This window comes from Callithrix jacchus, chromosome 8 (genome assembly GCF_049354715.1).
Source record: "Callithrix jacchus isolate 240 chromosome 8, calJac240_pri, whole genome shotgun sequence".
In the NCBI taxonomy this organism is placed as follows: domain Eukaryota; kingdom Metazoa; phylum Chordata; class Mammalia; order Primates; family Cebidae; genus Callithrix; species Callithrix jacchus.
Window position 1 is genome coordinate 21,717,847 of NC_133509.1, and position 16,659 is coordinate 21,734,505.

The 16,659-nt window shown below is 54.7% G+C and overlaps 1 protein-coding gene and 1 pseudogene across 12 annotated transcripts; both read right to left on the bottom strand.

Annotated features, from left to right (window-relative positions):
- Positions 1-794: 794 nt before the first annotated feature.
- Positions 795-8,425, bottom strand: LOC144577298 (endonuclease 8-like 1; annotated as a pseudogene). The gene is made up of 10 exons (XR_013520824.1): positions 7,674-8,425; positions 6,449-6,905; positions 3,673-3,792; positions 3,517-3,580; positions 3,208-3,307; positions 2,160-2,287; positions 1,782-1,809; positions 1,580-1,639; positions 1,233-1,398; positions 795-1,088 (listed from the first exon to the last, which is right to left on the bottom strand). The product of XR_013520824.1 is annotated as an endonuclease 8-like 1 (transcript).
- LOC144576476 (COMM domain-containing protein 4) lies at positions 8,160-12,846 on the bottom strand. 11 transcript variants are annotated; one of them, XM_078333689.1, is made up of 9 exons: positions 12,801-12,846; positions 12,098-12,191; positions 10,300-10,371; positions 10,013-10,078; positions 9,806-9,845; positions 9,352-9,471; positions 9,089-9,169; positions 8,554-8,730; positions 8,160-8,466 (listed from the first exon to the last, which is right to left on the bottom strand). In XM_078333689.1, the coding sequence occupies exons 2-9, from the start codon at positions 12,146-12,148 to the stop codon at positions 8,426-8,428; spliced, it is 648 nt and encodes a 215-aa protein (XP_078189815.1). In that variant the 5' UTR covers positions 12,149-12,191; positions 12,801-12,846; the 3' UTR covers positions 8,160-8,425. The 11 variants fall into 11 exon arrangements, with proteins under 11 accessions (XP_078189815.1, XP_078189814.1, XP_078189818.1 ...); XM_078333688.1 differs by having other exon boundaries at positions 12,619-12,811; XM_078333692.1 differs by lacking the exon at positions 12,098-12,191.
- Positions 12,847-16,659: the final 3,813 nt, after the last annotated feature.

The window sequence follows — 16,659 nt, forward strand, 5'->3', positions numbered from 1 at the left end:
GCCCTCATGGCCCCTCCCATTCTCCAGCTGCAACCTCTTGGAGCGACCAGACCCTGCTGGCCACTTGCCCCTTTGGGACAACCGCCTGAAGCTCACCATTTCTCCCTTCCAAGTGCTGTCCCTGTTGCTCATGCTCCAGCCTCCGCCACACTGAGTCCCTGGGGCTGGGGTCTTATATGTAGAAGGCTTTGGGGACTCCTAATTTCTGCTTCCCCAGCCTAAAACAGGGATCAGTCTCTTCTTGTGGAATAAATTCTTGGATGAGAAACCTGCTGGTAGCCACTGCCCGCTCCTTTTAGGGCCCATCCTCAGGCTTTGGGTGGGGGTGGGAAGTCTGGGGTGGGTTGGTTTTCGGTGGGTAGGGGCAAGGTCCTAAGGTACCTGTGTGTGGAAGGTCTGGGTTGCAGCCCCCACAAGAGACACTGGGGACCCTGAGTGACCAAAAGCCAATGAAGAGACCATGCATGGAGAAGCTCCTCCCCTGTGCCTGCAGGCAGAGGGCCCGGGGCTGGGGAGCAGCTGGACGGCGGGTTCTGCCTGGCTCCTGCCAGGATGGGAGAGCAGCCCTGGACCCTGGAGAATCTGGAGTGGAGGAGCTGTGGCTCCCAGGCTGCCTGGGGCCAGACACCACCTCTGAGGGGCTGTCTCTGCAGAGGCACACTGTCCTCTGACAGCCAGAGCCTTGAGGACTAGCATGAGGGCTGTCTGCCCTGTGAGGAGGTAGGTTTCCTGTCCCCAGGACCGGACAGCAGGCCTTCCTACCTGGCCAGCTCAGACCAAGAGGTGCCAAGAAGTTCACATTTATCAGTTTATTAAAAATACAGCATTTTTCACATGAGCTTGAGGGATGTGGAAGGTGGGGTGCAGTTAAAAACATCACAGCTGTCCCGGGAGCAGCCGTCGGGCATTTGCACCTTCTAAGAATTCAGACACTGCCCACTCCTGAGAATTCAGACAGACCCCAGATTCAGGGCAAGGCAACAAGAAAGGGTGGGTGCAAACAAGGAGACCCTCCTGCTAAGAGGCTGAGGTCCCCCCCAGTTCCAAGGATGGGGTGTCAGCCTTGGCCTTCCTCGGTCTGCACTGGCCTGGGGGAAGAAGAGGTGAGATGGTCAGCTCAGACTCCGGGGCTGCCCTGACAGCCTCTCTCCCAGCTTCGTTCACGGGCTCCTAGGCTGCCGTCCCATCCTCTCCTGTAGAGCTGGCTGCTGGGGATGCTGAGGAAAGCCTACCAGAGGCTGCCTGTCGTCCCTTCCTCCTCCCCTTCTTGGGGATTTTGGGAGCCTCTGGGTCCTGCTGGAAGCTGGTCGCCTCAGGCCGCTGGGTTGCAGTTCTCTCAGGAAGGTCTCTCTTTGCCCTTCGTGTCCTGGAAGGGGCCTTGCTTGGAGGTGGACGGTCCTGGATGGAGGAGGCATGGGTCCCTAAGGGGCTCTGCAGAGGTTGGTTAGGACTCGCCACTCCCCCACCCTCTTAGGGTAAGGCAGCTGCCTGGGGGATGAAGCCAGGGGGAGGAGGAGGTGGGACGGGGGCAGCCAGGGCAGGAGTACAAGGGAGGAGGCGGCGGAGCAGGCAGCCATACCTCCACTCCGTCCTCAGGACAGCTGTGTGGCCTTGGATTTCTTTTTTCAGGACTCGCCCCCTGCAGGACACTGATGTTGGAGTTGGAGGGTCCTGTCCTGCCCCGGGGGGGACTCCCAGGGTTCCAGGGGGATAGGGTAGAGAAGGGTGTTGTAACCCTAAGTCCTTTCTGCTCTCAGCCTATTACATTAGGAGTAGCTTACCTTTGGGTGTCAAGTGTCCAGGATCCCCCTAAAGTGGGACGGGGATAATTCAGCCTGCATTGGCTCAGGGGCAGTATTCCTGGGAGAGGCAGGACTCACACACACCCTTCCAGATCAGTGTAGCTTCTGCCCTAGGAAGCCTCTAGGACCTCCCCCATGTCAGAGTCCACATCAGCAAGCTGCCCTGCCCTTAGCTACTTTGACTGGCTGCGAACCTGGGACACAAGGGAGGGGAGTGGCATGACCCTCAGGAACAGTGTGGTCCTTGGAGGGTCCAGACAGGCCCCAAGCATCTCCACCCCAGTTCTTGTGACCCCAGGTTTCATTTCCACCCATCAGCCTCGTGGGGTCTCTTTGCCTGTGTCAACAGGGCCCAACCTGGAACCAGATGGTGCGGCCATGCTGGTCCTGCAGGGAGCTCATGCCCGGCATGCCATAGCACGGGAGCCAGGCGCAAAAAGGGGCAAAGTCCCTCTCCCCGCTCTCTGACCCGTAGCCTTTGCCCCCTGTGGGACAAAGGAACAGGCAGAGATCAGAGGGCGGACGGGTTGGGAAAAGCAGGGAGGCTGGTTAGACCTGGCCCAGACCTCAGCTACACAAGCTGATGGACTGAGTCAGGAGCCAAACTCCCTCTGGTGATGTGACCTCAGCTGGTGTCTTCCCACTCAGCCATGACTTTCCCATCCTGGAGGGGGGGTTAAGGATCCTTGTCCTGGCCCTACACAGTGACTCACACCTGGAATCCCAACACTTTGGGAAGCTGAGGTGGGAGGATCCCTTGGGGCCAGGAGTTCAATACAAGCCTTGGCAACATAGGGAGACTGTGTCTCTACAACTTTTTAAAAAAATTGGCCTAGTGTGGTGGTGTGGGCCTGTAGGCTGAGCCACTTAGAGGCAGAGGTGGAAGGATCACTTGAGGCCAGTGCAGGCAACATGGTGAGATTCTATCTCTACCAAAAATGTGTGTGTGTGTGTGTGTGTGTGAATATATAAAAGAATCCTTGTCCTGTCTGTCTCATGGGTTGAGGAAACACATTTTTTTTTTCTCAGACGGAGTTTTCGCTCGTTGCCTAGGCTGGAGTGCAATGGCCTGATCTCAGCTCACTGCAACCTCTGCCTCCCGGGTCATGCCTAGCTAATTTTTTGCATTTTTGGTAGAGACGGGGTTTTACCATGTTGGCCAGGCTGGTCTTGAACTCCTGACCACAGATGATCCCACCCACCTCAGCCTCCCAAAGTGCTGGGATTACAGGCATGAGCCACCGCGCCCAGCCAGGAAACACTATTGACAAGTGAGGCCTAGTCCACTGAGTAATAGCTAGGGCTACAAACGTCCAAGCCAGTGAATCAGGCCCAAAGAGGGACACCTGCCCCAGGGTTACACAATAATTTGCTCCAGCAGAGGTCATTCCATCTTTGGCCTCACCCAGCTGGACCACTTCCTTGGGCACTGAGTGGCACAGCTCCAGCAGGTCAGGGTTCTGCAGCTTGGCCTTGATCTTCTGGCTCAGGGTCAGCTCCAGGCTCTGAGGAAGGGGCAGGGGCAGGACCTGTCTGTCAACGGGGTCGTGTAAAGGCAGCTGACCTTCCCTCTGAGCTTGGCAGGACCTTGGGCCATTCATCCCCTCCCCATCCCCGTTGTTGAACTAAGCTGGGGACACCTGACCCCACTTATCCGCTAGACAGCCCGCGTGGACACCAGTGTGGCAGCACGTGCTCCATCCCTCGGGCTCACCGGCCTGGGCTGCTGCAGGGCCTCCAGGACCGAGTGGGCCTTCTCAAAGGGAGGGATCTTCAGCCTGGAGTGGCCGTGGGGGAAAGCCATGCTAGACAATGGGGAATGTGGACACACCTGGCCCACCCAACCCCATGCCCATGCCTGCTTGCTGACCGGTACAGTATCTCCGCCCACAGATAGTTGCCAATGCCATTGAAGAACCTCTGCTCCAGGAGGGCCTCGCAGATGGGCCGGTCAAAGGCCTTGTCTGATAGGTTTCGTAGCACATTCTCCCTGGAGGGATACAGTCTGGGTGCATAAGAGGATGGGGAGAGGGGCTCAGAGAACTTGTTTCTGGGTACAAGGGGAAGGAAGCTGGGAGTTCCAGAGTTTCCTCTGCTCCCTGCCTTGGTTTTCCTATCTGTTAATTGGGAACATATGGGATTAAAATTCATTGTGAAAGGATGGCTGGGTGAGGTGGCCCACACCTGTAATCCCAACATTTTGGGAGTCCGAGGCTGGCACATCACTTGAGGTCAGAAAGGCAGCCTGGCCAACATGGGGAAACCCTATCTCTACTAAAAATACAAAATTAGCTGGGCATGGTGGGAGGTACCTGTAATCCCACCTACTTGGGAGGCTGAGTCAGATCACTGGAACCCGGGAGGCAGAGGTTGCAGTGAGCCAAGATTGCATGATTGCACTCCAGCCTGGGCAACAGTGAGACTCCATCTCAAAAAATAAAAACAAAAATAAATTCATTGTGAAAGGCGAAAAATGCTGATCAAAAGTAACGCGAGGCTGGTGTGGTGGCTCACACCTGTAATTCCAGCACTTTGGGAAGCTGAAGCAGGAGGATCCCTGGAGACCAGGGGACCAGCTTAGGCCACAAGGAAGGCCACATCGATACCAAAAATTTAACAAAGTAGCCAGGGGCTGAGTGATATGCCCTGGTGGTCCCAACTACTCAGGAGGTTGAGGTGGGAGAATCACCTGAGACCTGGAGGTTGAGACCACAGTGAGCTGTGATGGTACCACTGCATTGCAGCCTGGGCAACAGAGGGAGATCCTCTCTTAAAAAAAAAAAAAAAAAGCAGCATGCGGTTGTATATGAGGTTGTGTGTTTATCACTGCAGACTCCTCAGGACATGAGAACTTTGTCCACAGCACCTCATGTCTGCAGTCTGGAGCTCCCTGTATAGGACTGGTGGTGGGTGAGACTACATGTGGGTTTGCCATTGGTAGGGTCCACTCTTCTCAGGATCCTGGATGTTCTCTGGCTCTGCGCAGCAGATAGGTGAGGTACCAGTGAGGGCCCTAGAACCCCCGCCCCACCTCCAAGGGCCGTGGGTCTCCTCCCCACCGTGAAGAGGATGCACATCTTGTTTCTTTGAGAGAAAGGGTCATGGCAAGACTGACTGACTGATGGGTGTGATGGGTGGGCCAAAAGACAGAGTCCTGGGGTGAAGGTACAAGGGTTTCCTGGGAGGTGCCCTGATTCCTGAGGGAAGCCAGTCACCACACACCCCAGCGGAAGCACTAAGGAAACAGCGCAAATGCTCTCACTGTTTGAGAGAAACGTCAGTTAACTTGTGGCATGACTCCCCAGGAAGGCAGAGGTGGGAGGAATCCAGGACCAAAGACTGAGGTTTCCCTGGAGATGTGCGTGGGGTCTGGGGAGGCCAGGAGTCCACTGCCTTCGAAGGCGTCGGAGACATCCCCGAACCATCTCACAGGCATCCGTGTCTCCTAAGGGCTAACAGCCCCACGTCCCCCAGAAAGGGAGAAGTCCACTCCGGGCCTCTGCGTCTCTTGCCAGTTGAATGCTCTTCCTCTGGCTGGCTCATTCTCATCAGTCAGGCCTCAGCTCACCTCCCTAGAGTGGCCACTGCCAGTACAGCCCCACCCTCACCCAAGTCATCCTCCACCTCCTTCACCTGTTGGGTTTTCCTCAGGCATGCATCTGCCCATTTCTCATTCCCCTACCCTATCTGAACATCAGTTCTGTGGGAGCAGGGACCACATTCATCTTGTTCACTGCTGTACCCCGAGCCCTTAGAACAAGGCCTGTCATGAAGCAAAGACTCATATATGTTTTCTCTTCAGAGGAAAGAAGCTGTCAACACTGCACCATCTGAGGTGACCTGCATCACATCCCAGGTGGGGCTGTGAACCCTCCTGCAGGCAGGGAAGAGGCACAGAGGAGACCACAGGACACAGACCAGTGGGCAGGCAGGATGTGGGAGACCACAAACCCAAGGTGGAAATGTGTCATGAGGCAGTCCCCTCCCCACCCCCTTGAAACAATTCTGCTCAGCCTCTTATGTTAAAGCCCCTCCACCTTCTCAGCCTCCTGGGAGCCCTGAGAGGTACTGTGGCATTGAGGGTGGGAGCCCCAGCTTCTCTGACCCTACCTGGCCACCTGTCCTCAGGGCAGTGCCGACCCATCCTCCGCTTGGCTTTCCTCTCTCCTTCCCCATCACTTAGTTTTTGAGACAGAGTTGTTGGAGTACAGCGGTGCTATCCCGGCTCACTGCGACCTCCACGTCCCTGGCTCAAGAGATTCTCCTGCCTCAGCCTCCTGAGTAGCTGGGATTACAGGCAAATGCCACCATGCCTGGCTAATTGTTGTATTTTAGTAGACACAGTATTTCACCATGTTGCCCAGGCTGGTCTCCACCTCCTGACCTTAAGTGATCCACCCGCCTCAGCCTCCCAAAGTGCTGCGATTACAGACGTGAGCCGCCACACCTAGCCCCCAATTAGTTTTGAGTTTCCTTATCCACTGGCTTGGGGAGCTGACCCAGGACAGGGACACTGTTTTGATCTACAGATAAGGGGACTGAGGCCGAGAAGCAGCAGACACTTGCCCTTCATTGGCCAACAAGGCAGTAACAGAGTCAGGTGTGGAGCCCGTGACTATGCTCATCACACCTGGTGCTGGCCCTACCTGAACTGCTCCTACTCCTGCAAGACGCAGGGCCCGCGGCCCGGCTGCCACTTGCCCCCAAGATCCCAGTGGCCAACCCGGCGGATGTCCACGAAACACAGGGCGAGCCGGGGGCTGGGCAGAGCCGTGTAAAAGCTCGGGTGGGCGTGGCGTAGCAGCTCCCCGCGGGGAACCAACTGGAAGGAGCCAGACATGCCCAAGCGGAAGACCAGGGCCAGCGGCTCCTGGGGGGGCTGGGCCCCAGGCAGGGGGCTGAGAGTCAGGCGCAGCTCCTTGTCACGTGCGGAAGCCGAGATGCCGTAGGCGCTGCTCTCAAAGGGCACCTCGGGGTTGCGGCTGACAGAGGACTTCTCCACGCACCCCCCGAACACCAGCACCCTGCAAGGCCTCGTTCACAAACTGGCTGGCCAGGTGCAGCTCCGGGCCCTCGGGCATCCTGAGGGAGGGTGGCGGAGTCCTGTCGGGGAGGAAGGCAGCAGGATGAGCCCGGCATGGACCTTGTGAGGTAGCGGCGGTCAGCCCCATTTTTAGAGGAGAACTCGGACGGTCGGAGGGGCACGCGGCCAGCTGCGGCTGGCTGGGAAGTGCGGGCCTGGCCACCGCCCCCAGTCCCCTCCCGGGACAAGAGCCTGGAAAGCCCAGGGCACTGGGAGCCGGGCGGCTAACCGCTTCCTTCCGTGAGCTTTCGGCACGTTTAGAGGAAGGTTCCAACCCGTGCGTGGCCGCGGCTCCCGCCCTGCTTCCTCCGGGTTCCCCTCACTCACTGGCTCTTCTCATCTCCGCCTTGGCCCCCCGCTGTCCCTCTGTCCCGGACACTTAAGGGAGCCTCCCCTCCACACTCGCTGTCGCTTTCTCCAGGCCCTCCCACCATCTGAAAGGGCCTTAGGGTCGTGTGGCCGCCCCTCCCTGCGCCCCCACCCCACCAAGGACACGCCGGATCTGTCGGCCCAGGACGGAGGGAGAGCGCGCAGCCCGGCCTGGCGCGGGGGAGCTGTCGGATCGGACGCTCGGCCGCAGCGAGCCCGGGGCCTGCCCCACGGGCCGAACACCCCCGCGGCCACCCCCGGGCCAGGACGAAGTGGGGCTGCTACGGTGCGCTGGAGCCACCCCCGCGGCTCCGCACAAGGAGAGCGGGCACCAGGAAGGCCTCCCCGAGCTCTAGCCCAGTCCCGGGGGAGGTTAAGGGCCCGGGGCAGCGTCTGGTGCCTGGGGTGGGGGTATCCACTCCTGACCTTCGCCCTAACTGCTTTGCCTCTGTCGCCGGGCGGTTCCAGATGGGACGCGAAGGTGTGCCTCGAGTGGAAGGGGGCACTTAGCCATGGGAGATGCCGTTACCTCGCTGTCCCCGCACCTGGGCGCCGACCTGGGCCTGGGGCCCTCAGGGCTTGTTTTGAGGGAGAACTTAAGGCTCCAGATTCCTAGTTTTGGGGAGGAGCGGTGCTCTAGGGCCCGCCCTCCCCATGCTCCCGCTGAGACCTCGTCCTTGGTTAATCCTGGCTCCTCTTCTCCTCACATTTGGGAGCCAGAACCCTGATTTTCCTCTCAACAGACAAGCAGATGCATTTCGCTGCTGAGTCTGCCTCACCTGTGGCCTGCCTCGATCAGCAACTGACAAAAGAAAATGAGTGATGGACCAAGGAGGCCGATAGGTCACTTTCATTTCTCTCACAAAAGCCCTTGATCTGAACCCAAACAGAAACCCCTGTACACATTCCTTTTGCTTCTGTTTATTTTTCCTGCTCACGAAAATGGCCAACAACTGCCTTTCAAGGGAAGGGAAGGGAATGTTGGGAAAGGTCTTCACGAGCCCTAAGCTGAGTTCTCAAGAGAGAAGTGAGGCAGCCGGGGATCTGGGAGGCCAGAGCCCAGCTAGGGCCCCAGTTTCATAGAAGCCAGGCACCTCCTGAAGAGCAGTGCAGACGGCATGACTCCGTATAGGTTAAGGCGGCTCCACACAGGCCTGTAACTCCCTTCTCCTCAGCCCAGGGAGCTCATCAGGGTCTGGGCCTGCTTCAGCTCTGCAGAGGGAAGAGGTGGGCAGGTGGGAGGCAGTCAGGCAGGATCTGGGAGGAACCCTTAACCCTCCAGGAGTAGCTGAGCCTCACCTGCCAGGAGGACCTGGAACTTGTCTGCTGAGAGGGACATGGCAACAGGCTGGGCTGGGGTACCTGGGGCAGCTGCCACCTCCAGGCGCAGGTGCACCATAGGCTCTTCCACAGACTGCAGCAGGCTGGAGCTCAGGGTGTAGTCTACCCGCCAGCCCACACCTGCCAACCTATTTGCTGGGAGACGAGGTGGGTGGCTCTCAGGATCAAAGGCAGGAAAGCCAGTGGCCCTCAGCCCACACCCTGGCTCAGCCCTCAACCCTGCAAGGCTGTGTGGCCTCGAAGAAGCTCCCATCTCCCTGACCCAGGCTCAGAACAGGGCAGGTGCCCAACAGTCAGGAGTCTGGATCACGTACAGCAGACCTCAATGGCAAGAAACCTTAGCTGGAGTCAAGAGAACCAGGGCCAGGCCCCAGCTCTGCGGCTGCTCAGTATGTCACCTTGGTTAAGTCGTCTCCCTGGAGCTAGCACTTTGCATGCTGCATGCCCCTTCGAGAATGAGCCTGGAGCCTACCCTGGCTGGCCTCATACTTACTGCGGAGGCTGCAGACCCGCAAGTGCTTCTGCAAGGGAATTTGCTTCTCCTCGTAACAGCGGCACAGGCTGGCCGCGTGCTCTGCAGGTGGAATGGAGGAGCTCTGGAGGTAGCAGGTGGGGGCTGGGCTCGGGCTGCTCAAAGGCAGGTCTCAGGCTCCTGGCCCAGAAAGGGCAGGGTACAGCTCAGGGTCACAGGGCCTGGTCCGCTCTCTAGCAGCCCTCGGCCCACAGGCTGCCCAGCTGCCCACCCACAACCCGTACCTTTGGGCAGCCCCAGCTGCTGCAGTTCACTGGACAAGGATTCGCCATCAACACTGTGCTTGGCCGCACTGGAGAGGATGAAGCTCAGCACTGCCACTGTGGCCTTCACATCGCCTGACTCTGAGGGACTCGTGGGAGGGGCAGGGGGTGTCACTGTGGCCCCAGCCACCTCCCTATTGCCCTGTTATCTTCAGCTCAAAGCCCCCAGGCCTCCTGAGCCACAGGCACTGCTACTGCCCCACCAGGAGCTTGTGGTAGGGAGTGTGGAGGGTCGGGTTCGGAGTGTGGGGGGTGTCGGGTTGGGATTGTCGATGTCTTTCTTTCCCTCATGCTCTTCCACTAGGGAAGGTAGGTTAAGGACACTGCTGGGAGAGATGGGTGGGCCCCTCTGTACCAGGCACCATGCTGAGTTCCCAGGGTTGCCGAGGACCTGTGGACTCAGCAGGGTACTCACCAAACTTGGTGTCAGCCGTGAGCTTCAGGATCTTCTCATACTATGGGGAAAGAGATCCTATAAGGAACAGACAGGCTGGAAAGAAGGATGGAAGATGCCCAGAGAGGCTGAAAGGATGGGTCAGCTGTCTCCCCGGGCCTGGTGAAGAGTTTGAGGGCACTGCGGGTCATAAGGTCATGGGCAATAGGGTGCTGGGTCTTTACTCACATCAGTCCCCTGTCCCAGCAGCTCCTTTAGTACCTGGCTGCAGAGCAGCCGCAACTTCACAGAGGACTGGAAGGGAAGTCCTTTTATCAGCCAGGCTGTCATACCTCACCCCACCTTCCTAGGCACTGGCTCAGAGCAGGCCAGCCGCTGATCAGTATCACAAGGCATTGTAGCACAGGCTGAGAGCACTGAGGTCCTAACCCCAGAGAAACCTCACCATCCTCTACATCCACACTCCCCAGCCCCAACGCCCCTCCTCCACCCAGAGTAGACCCTGTGCACTCAACCATCTTGGCCAGTGTGCTGATCTCTGCCAGGACCCAGTCGGGACAGTCCAGATCGCCACAGAACCGGAACCTCTGCAAGGGAGGGAGGCAGGTCATCAGGCTGGAGGGAGGGCTGAGGTGTGGCCAGGATCCGTGTGTGTCTCCCACAGTGCTGCCCAGCACAGACCCCTGGTCCCTGTCACAGATGAATACCCTCTGGCCACTTGTTCTCCCCTATCACCAGGCTGTTCAGTAAACTCTGCCTGACCCGCTTTGCCACCAAACCCTGCTGAGGTCTATTGCAGGCATTTATCTGCTCAGCAAACATCAATTGAGCGCCTTCTCTGTGCTAGCTCCCACTCTAAGGGCTGGGGGTACAGCAGGGGATAAAACAGAGTCCTGGGCCTCACAGACAAGAGGGACCTCTCTCCCCTCTTCCCCAGACCCACACAGCTCCAGCCACTCCAGCTTCCCTGCTGCTGCTCAGGGACACCAGCCTTGCTCTGCCTCCATGCCTGCTGCACTCTGCGTGGCTTGCTATCCTTTATTTCATCCCACCCTCTGCTCACGTGACACATCATCAGACAAGCCCTTCTTAAAAAAAACAACAACAACAAAACCATGCTCATGGCTGTAATCCCAATACTTTGGGAGGCTGAGGCAGGTGGATCACCTGAGGTCAAGAGTTCGAGAACAGTCTGGCCAACATGACGAAACCCTGTCTCTACTAAAAATACAAAGATTAGCCAGGTATGGTGGTGCGTGCCTGTAATCCCAGCTACTAAGGGGAATGGAGCAGGAGGATTGCTTGAACCCGGGAGGTGGAGTTGCAGTGAGCTGAGATCCTGCCACTGCATTCCAGCCTGGGCAACAAAGCTTGACTCTGTCTCAAAAGAAAAAAAAATTTTTTTAATTAGCCAGGCATAGTGATGCATGCCTGTGATCCCAGCTACTCAGGAGGCTGAGGCAGGAGAATCGCTTGAACCCAGGAGGCAGAGGCTGCAGTGAGCCAAGATCAGCCAGTGCACGCCAGTCTGGGCAACAAGAACGAAACTCCCAATCAGGAAAAAAAAAAAAAAGAAGAAGAAGAAGACGGAGTCTCTCTCTCTCTCTCTCTCTCTGTTGCCCAGGATGGAGGACAATGGCATTATCTCGGCTCCCAGCAACTTCTGCCTCCCAGATTCAAGCGATTCTCCTGCCTCGGTCTCCAGAGTAGCTGGGACTACCGGCATGCACCACCACCCCTGGCTAATTTTTTTTTTTTTTTTGATATGGAGTTTCGCTTTTCTTGCCCAGGGTGGAGTGCAATGGCTCTATCTCAGTTCACTGCAACCTCTACCTCCCCGGTTCAAGCGATTCTCCTACCTCAGCCTCCCCAGTAGCTGAGATTACAGGCATCAGCCACTGCACCCAGCTAATTTTGTATTTTTAGTAGAGACAGGGTTTCACCACGTTGGCCATGCTAGTCTCGAACTCCTGACCTGAGGTGATCCACCCTCCTCAGCCTCCCAAAGTGCTGGGATGACAGGTGTGAGCCACCGCACCTGAGAAGACTGGCCCTTCTTGATCATACTTCCTAAAATAGCCCCTCACACAAGGAAATTTTGGGGCCAGTCGATATGCTCATTATCTTGATTGTGGTGACCCAAGAGCCAGGAAGATTTGGTCTTTACTTGTCCAGCCTCATCTTTCACTAACCTCCAGATGACACTCTCCCAGCTATATGACATGCATTCATTGCTGGGGAGCCATGCTCTCTCAGACCTAAGTCTCTGCACATGCTGTTCCCTGTCTGAAGACACACGCCTCACACCCTTACCTCCCAACCCCTGGGACAGAAACTGTACTTCAGCCAGCCAGCTCCTGCCATCCCCCTTTAAGGTTGAAGTCATCCTCAGGAAGCCGCCTTAACCCTACACACAAGGCGCAGTTAGGTCTCTGTCCCTAGAGCCTTAACTATGACTGCCAATTCCCTCGGCAGCTGAGGTCCTCCCAGTGCCCAGCACACTGCATGGTATAGACGCGGCGCTCAGAAAGTACGGGTGGGTGGGTGGATGGATGGATGAGTCTCAACCCAAGTACTACTACTTTCTGGCTCTGGAAGGAGCGGAGCGGCTTCCCAACAGTATGGAAAAGGGAGCCTGATTCTAAGCACGCTCCTGTCCAAGTCCCACAGCAGGGGTGGGGAAGTGGGCGTCCTTGGAAGGTCCTCTTGGGGCTGCGGAAGACCTGAAAGGACTCCAGCTCCAGACAAGCCCCAGTTCCTGCCCCGGGAGGCAGGGGCCCTTCCGTCCGCCAGGGAGGCAAGGGGACTCTAAGCCGCCGGCCGCGCTGTCTTACTCGCCCGCGTCTCGGGAACCGGCGGCCGCGGACTTTTCTCTACCAGACTCGCAGTCCTCACGCCCGCACACCCTGTGTTTGCGGAGAGGCCAGTGGAGACAACCTCCCCCGTTTCCGGAGCCACCGGCGCCCCCTCATTCCCGCTCCAGCAGCCCAGGCCTCGCTTCACCCCGGTGCCTCACCATCGCGCCAGGAAGCCCGCGCCGGGTAATTCCTTTTTCCGCTCGCGCCGGGTCAGCTGATTCCACGGTCACTTGACTTGGAGTCACGGCCTCTGGGTGGGCGGGGCCTGCTCGAGTGTGGCTGGGAGCGGGCCGCCGCCCCCTGGAGGTGGCGAGGGCGAACTGCTGCGTCTACTCCGTCTCCCAGAACCCTTCCCGGGAAAAAACCGGCGCTAACCGGCAGTTTAACAGAGGTCCGAATGCAGGCATTAGGAGAGACCGCGGAAGTTATTTCATTTAACTTAAGCGGGTAGGATCCCGGGAGCTAGGGTTCCAGGTCATTGCCATGTTTTCCACTATTAAGCAAATGCCATTATGCACAGCTGCGGGCTGTGGCAAAAGACGTATTTTGAAAACTTGAAATATACACATACAGAAAACTGTATATATTATAAATGTAAACTTTTTAAGTTTTCATAAACTGTAGACCTCACATAACCAGCACCCAGATTAGGAAATAACCAGATATCTTCTTCAAGTGCGTGTGTATTTTATTTCATTTTGATGAATCGTCTAAGCGCCTAGGGAAAAGGGCTGTCATCATTTACATGCTCAGGAAAACTCCCTACGACTTCGACATCAATAGAAGCTTATCTTAATGTTTGCCCATGGGATGGGGAAAAGAATCGGTTGCTTAGATTGCAGCGGTAGTCTGCTTACGGGTGACTTTGAGCAAATGAGTAGTCTACAAAAAATTAACTTTCCGACATTGATTTGAAGAGGCAAAAACAAAAAGACAAAACAACAAAAATACATTAGAGACTAGCCTAATAACCAAAGAAGAAATCAAATACGGTCGTCGCTTAACAACCTCAAGATATTGGTTCCAGGACCCCAGAGATACCAAAATTCACAGATGCTCGAGTCCCTGATGTAATGTGGCATAGTACTTGCATATAACCTATGCACATCGTTCTGTAGACTTTAAATCATCTCTAGATTGCGATAATGCCTAATGCAAGGTACACGGTTTGTAAATAGCTGTTAAAAAGTATTTTGAAATTTTTGTTTTTTTTATTGTTTTACTTTTTCCGAATATTTTTGATGCACAGTTGGTTAAATCCAAGGATCCAGAACCTGAGGATACAGAGGGCTGACTGCAGTTTGCACGCTCTCCTCAATTCCATGCCTATCCCATGCACCAGGTGCAGCTGGCTTTGTTGTTTCAGGCTTTGAAGCTTTCAAAAGACAGAGCCCATGACAATTAAACTTCTCTATAAAATACAAAGAAATGGAGAATGTCCCAATTCATGGTAAAAATGAGCTCATTTCTGAAGAGTTCTTTTACAAATCAAAAACACTAGCCTGTTGAAAACAACAGTATGTTAAGTTACTATATCATGTCAAAGAAAAATGTTAAGAACATAAGACCTGTAATCATAGCACTTTGGGAGGCCAAGGCCAGTGGATCACTTGAGCCCAATAGTTCTAGACCAGCTTGGGCAACATAGGGAGACCCCAGCGTCTACAAAACATTAGCCACTTGCGCTGGTGCATACCCGTCGTCCCAGCTACCTAAGAGGCTGAGGCGAGAGGATCTCTTGAGCGTGGGGGATGGCGGCTGCAGTGAGCCATGATGGCGCCACTGTACTGCAACCTGGGTGACATAATGAGACCATTTCAAAAAAAAAAAAGAAAAAAAGGTCTGGGCGCGGTGGCTCACACCTGTAATCCTAGCACTTTGGGTGGCCGAGGCAGGCAGATCACCTGAGATCAGGAGTTCTAGACCAGCCTGGCCAACATGGCAAAACCCTGTCTCTGCTAAAAAAAAAAAAAAAAAAAGCAGGGTATAGTGGCAGGTGCCTATAATTCCAGCTACTCAGGAGGCTGAGGCACCAGAATCACTTGAATCTGGGAGGTGGAGGTTGCAGTGGGCTGAGATCGCACTACTGCATTGCAGCCTGGGTGACAGAGTGAGACTTCATCTCAAAAAACAAAACAAAACAAAAAACCATGTAAGAATGGCTCAACTTTCATTTTGTCCTATCAGTAGCATAAAGAAGAGAAACATGGACCGGGTGCAGTGGCTCACACCTGTAATCCCAGCACTCTGGGAGGCTGAGGCGTGTGGATCACGAGGTCAAGAGGTCGAGACCATCCTGGCCAACAAGGTGAACTAAAAATACAAAAATTAGCGGGGCGTTTGGCACATGCCCGTAGTCCCCGCTACTTGGGAGGCTGAGGCAGGAGAATCACTTGAACCTGGGAGGTGGAGGTTGCAGTGAGCCGAGATTGGGCCACTGTACTCCAGCCTGGCAACAGAGGAAAACTCCATCTCAAAAAAAAAAAAGAGAGAAAAATAGATATATTTGGAAAACCATTTTTATTTAAAAAGAGAAAATTAGGAACAGATGAAAACTTTCTTAAGTTGAAAAACGAAACAGCAAATTTAACATCACACAAAATATTTAAATTCAGAAATAAAGTTAAAAAGGTTTGTGGTGTGTCCTTTTTTTAAGCATTGTTTCATAGATATTTGTTTTACAGATTATTTGACTATTTAGAGCAGTGGTTGTCAAACATTAGTGTGCATGATAGTCACTGCAGGGCTTGTGGAAAGCCTGGCTGCTGGCCCTACACCAGAGTTTCTAATTCAACAGGACCCAGGTGGGTCCTGAGCATTGCATTTCTATGTTCCCAGGTGGCGCTGATCCTTCCAATTTGAGACCATGCTTTGGAAACCACTAATGTAGGGAAATATACTTGACATTATGTTATGAATACACTTGAGAATATGTATATGTTAACTTACAGATTTCTGTCCAGTAGAAAACTCCCAAAGATGGAAGTTTTATTTCTCTATAGGATTTTTTTTTTTTTTGAGACAGAATCTTGCTCTGTTGCCCAGGCTGGACTGCAGTAGCATGATCTCAACTCACTGCAGCCTATGTCTCCTGGGTTCAAGCAATTCTCCTGCCTCAGCCACCCAAGTAGCTGGGACTACAGGTGCCCAACACCGCGCTTGGCTAATTTTCGTATTTTTAGTACAGACAGGATTTCACCATGTTGGCCAGGCTGGTCTTGAGCTCCTGATTTCAGGTGATCTGCCCGCCTCAGCCTCCCAAAGTGCTGGGATTACAGGCGTGAGCCACCGTGCCCGGCCTCCCTATAGGATATTAACAAGTTTGTCTCTGTGTCAGAATGCATTTCAGAATGCCCACCCTGGAGCACTACAGACACTGTCTCTCAGCTCACTGGACCCTTGAAGTAGCTTCACCGGTTGCTGACTCCCTTATGAATGAAAGAAAATGTCTTATACATATTCCTTCATTCTTTGTATGAAAGTCATGCTTTTCATATTCTGAACCTTATACTTCAGGCTGGGTGTGATGGCTCATGCCTGTAATCCCAGCACTTCAGGACGCTGAAGTGGCCAGACCACTTGAGGCCAGGAGTTTGACACCAGCCTGGTCAACATGATGAAACCCCATCTCTACTAAAAAAAAAAAAAAAATCAAAATTAGCCAGGCATGATGTCTCACACCTGAAGTTCCAGCTACTTGGGAGGCTGAAGCACAAGAATTGCTTGAACTCAGAAGGCACAGGTTGCAGTGAACTATCGTGCCACTGCACTCCAGCCAGAGCAAGACTCTGTCTCAAAGAAAAAGAAAATTATACTTTGATACAGTATGCTAATGTGAAGGATATGATTCGGTTTGGCTGTGTCCCACCCAAATCTTACCTTGAACTGTAATAATCCCCACGTGTGGGCTGGGAACAGGTGGAGGTAATTGAATCCTGAGGGCGGTTTCTCCCACTCAGTTCTCGTGATAGTGAGTTCTCGGGAGATCTGATGGTTTTATAACAGGCTTTCCCCTTT

Bases quoted from the DNA above. Each gene is read 5' to 3' on its own strand.
- LOC144576476 (XM_078333689.1), bottom strand. From the start codon at position 12,148: ATGGCAGGAGCTGGCTGGCTGAAGTACAGTTTCTGTCCCAGGGGTTGG. The intron at 9,472-9,805 runs GTGAGTACCCTG...CGAGTCCCTCAG, and splicing joins CACGGCTGACACCAAGTTTG to AGTCAGGCGATGTGAAGGCC. The intron at 8,731-9,088 runs GTAAGTATGAGG...CTCGTCTCCCAG, and splicing joins GCGGGTCTGCAGCCTCCGCA to CAAATAGGTTGGCAGGTGTG.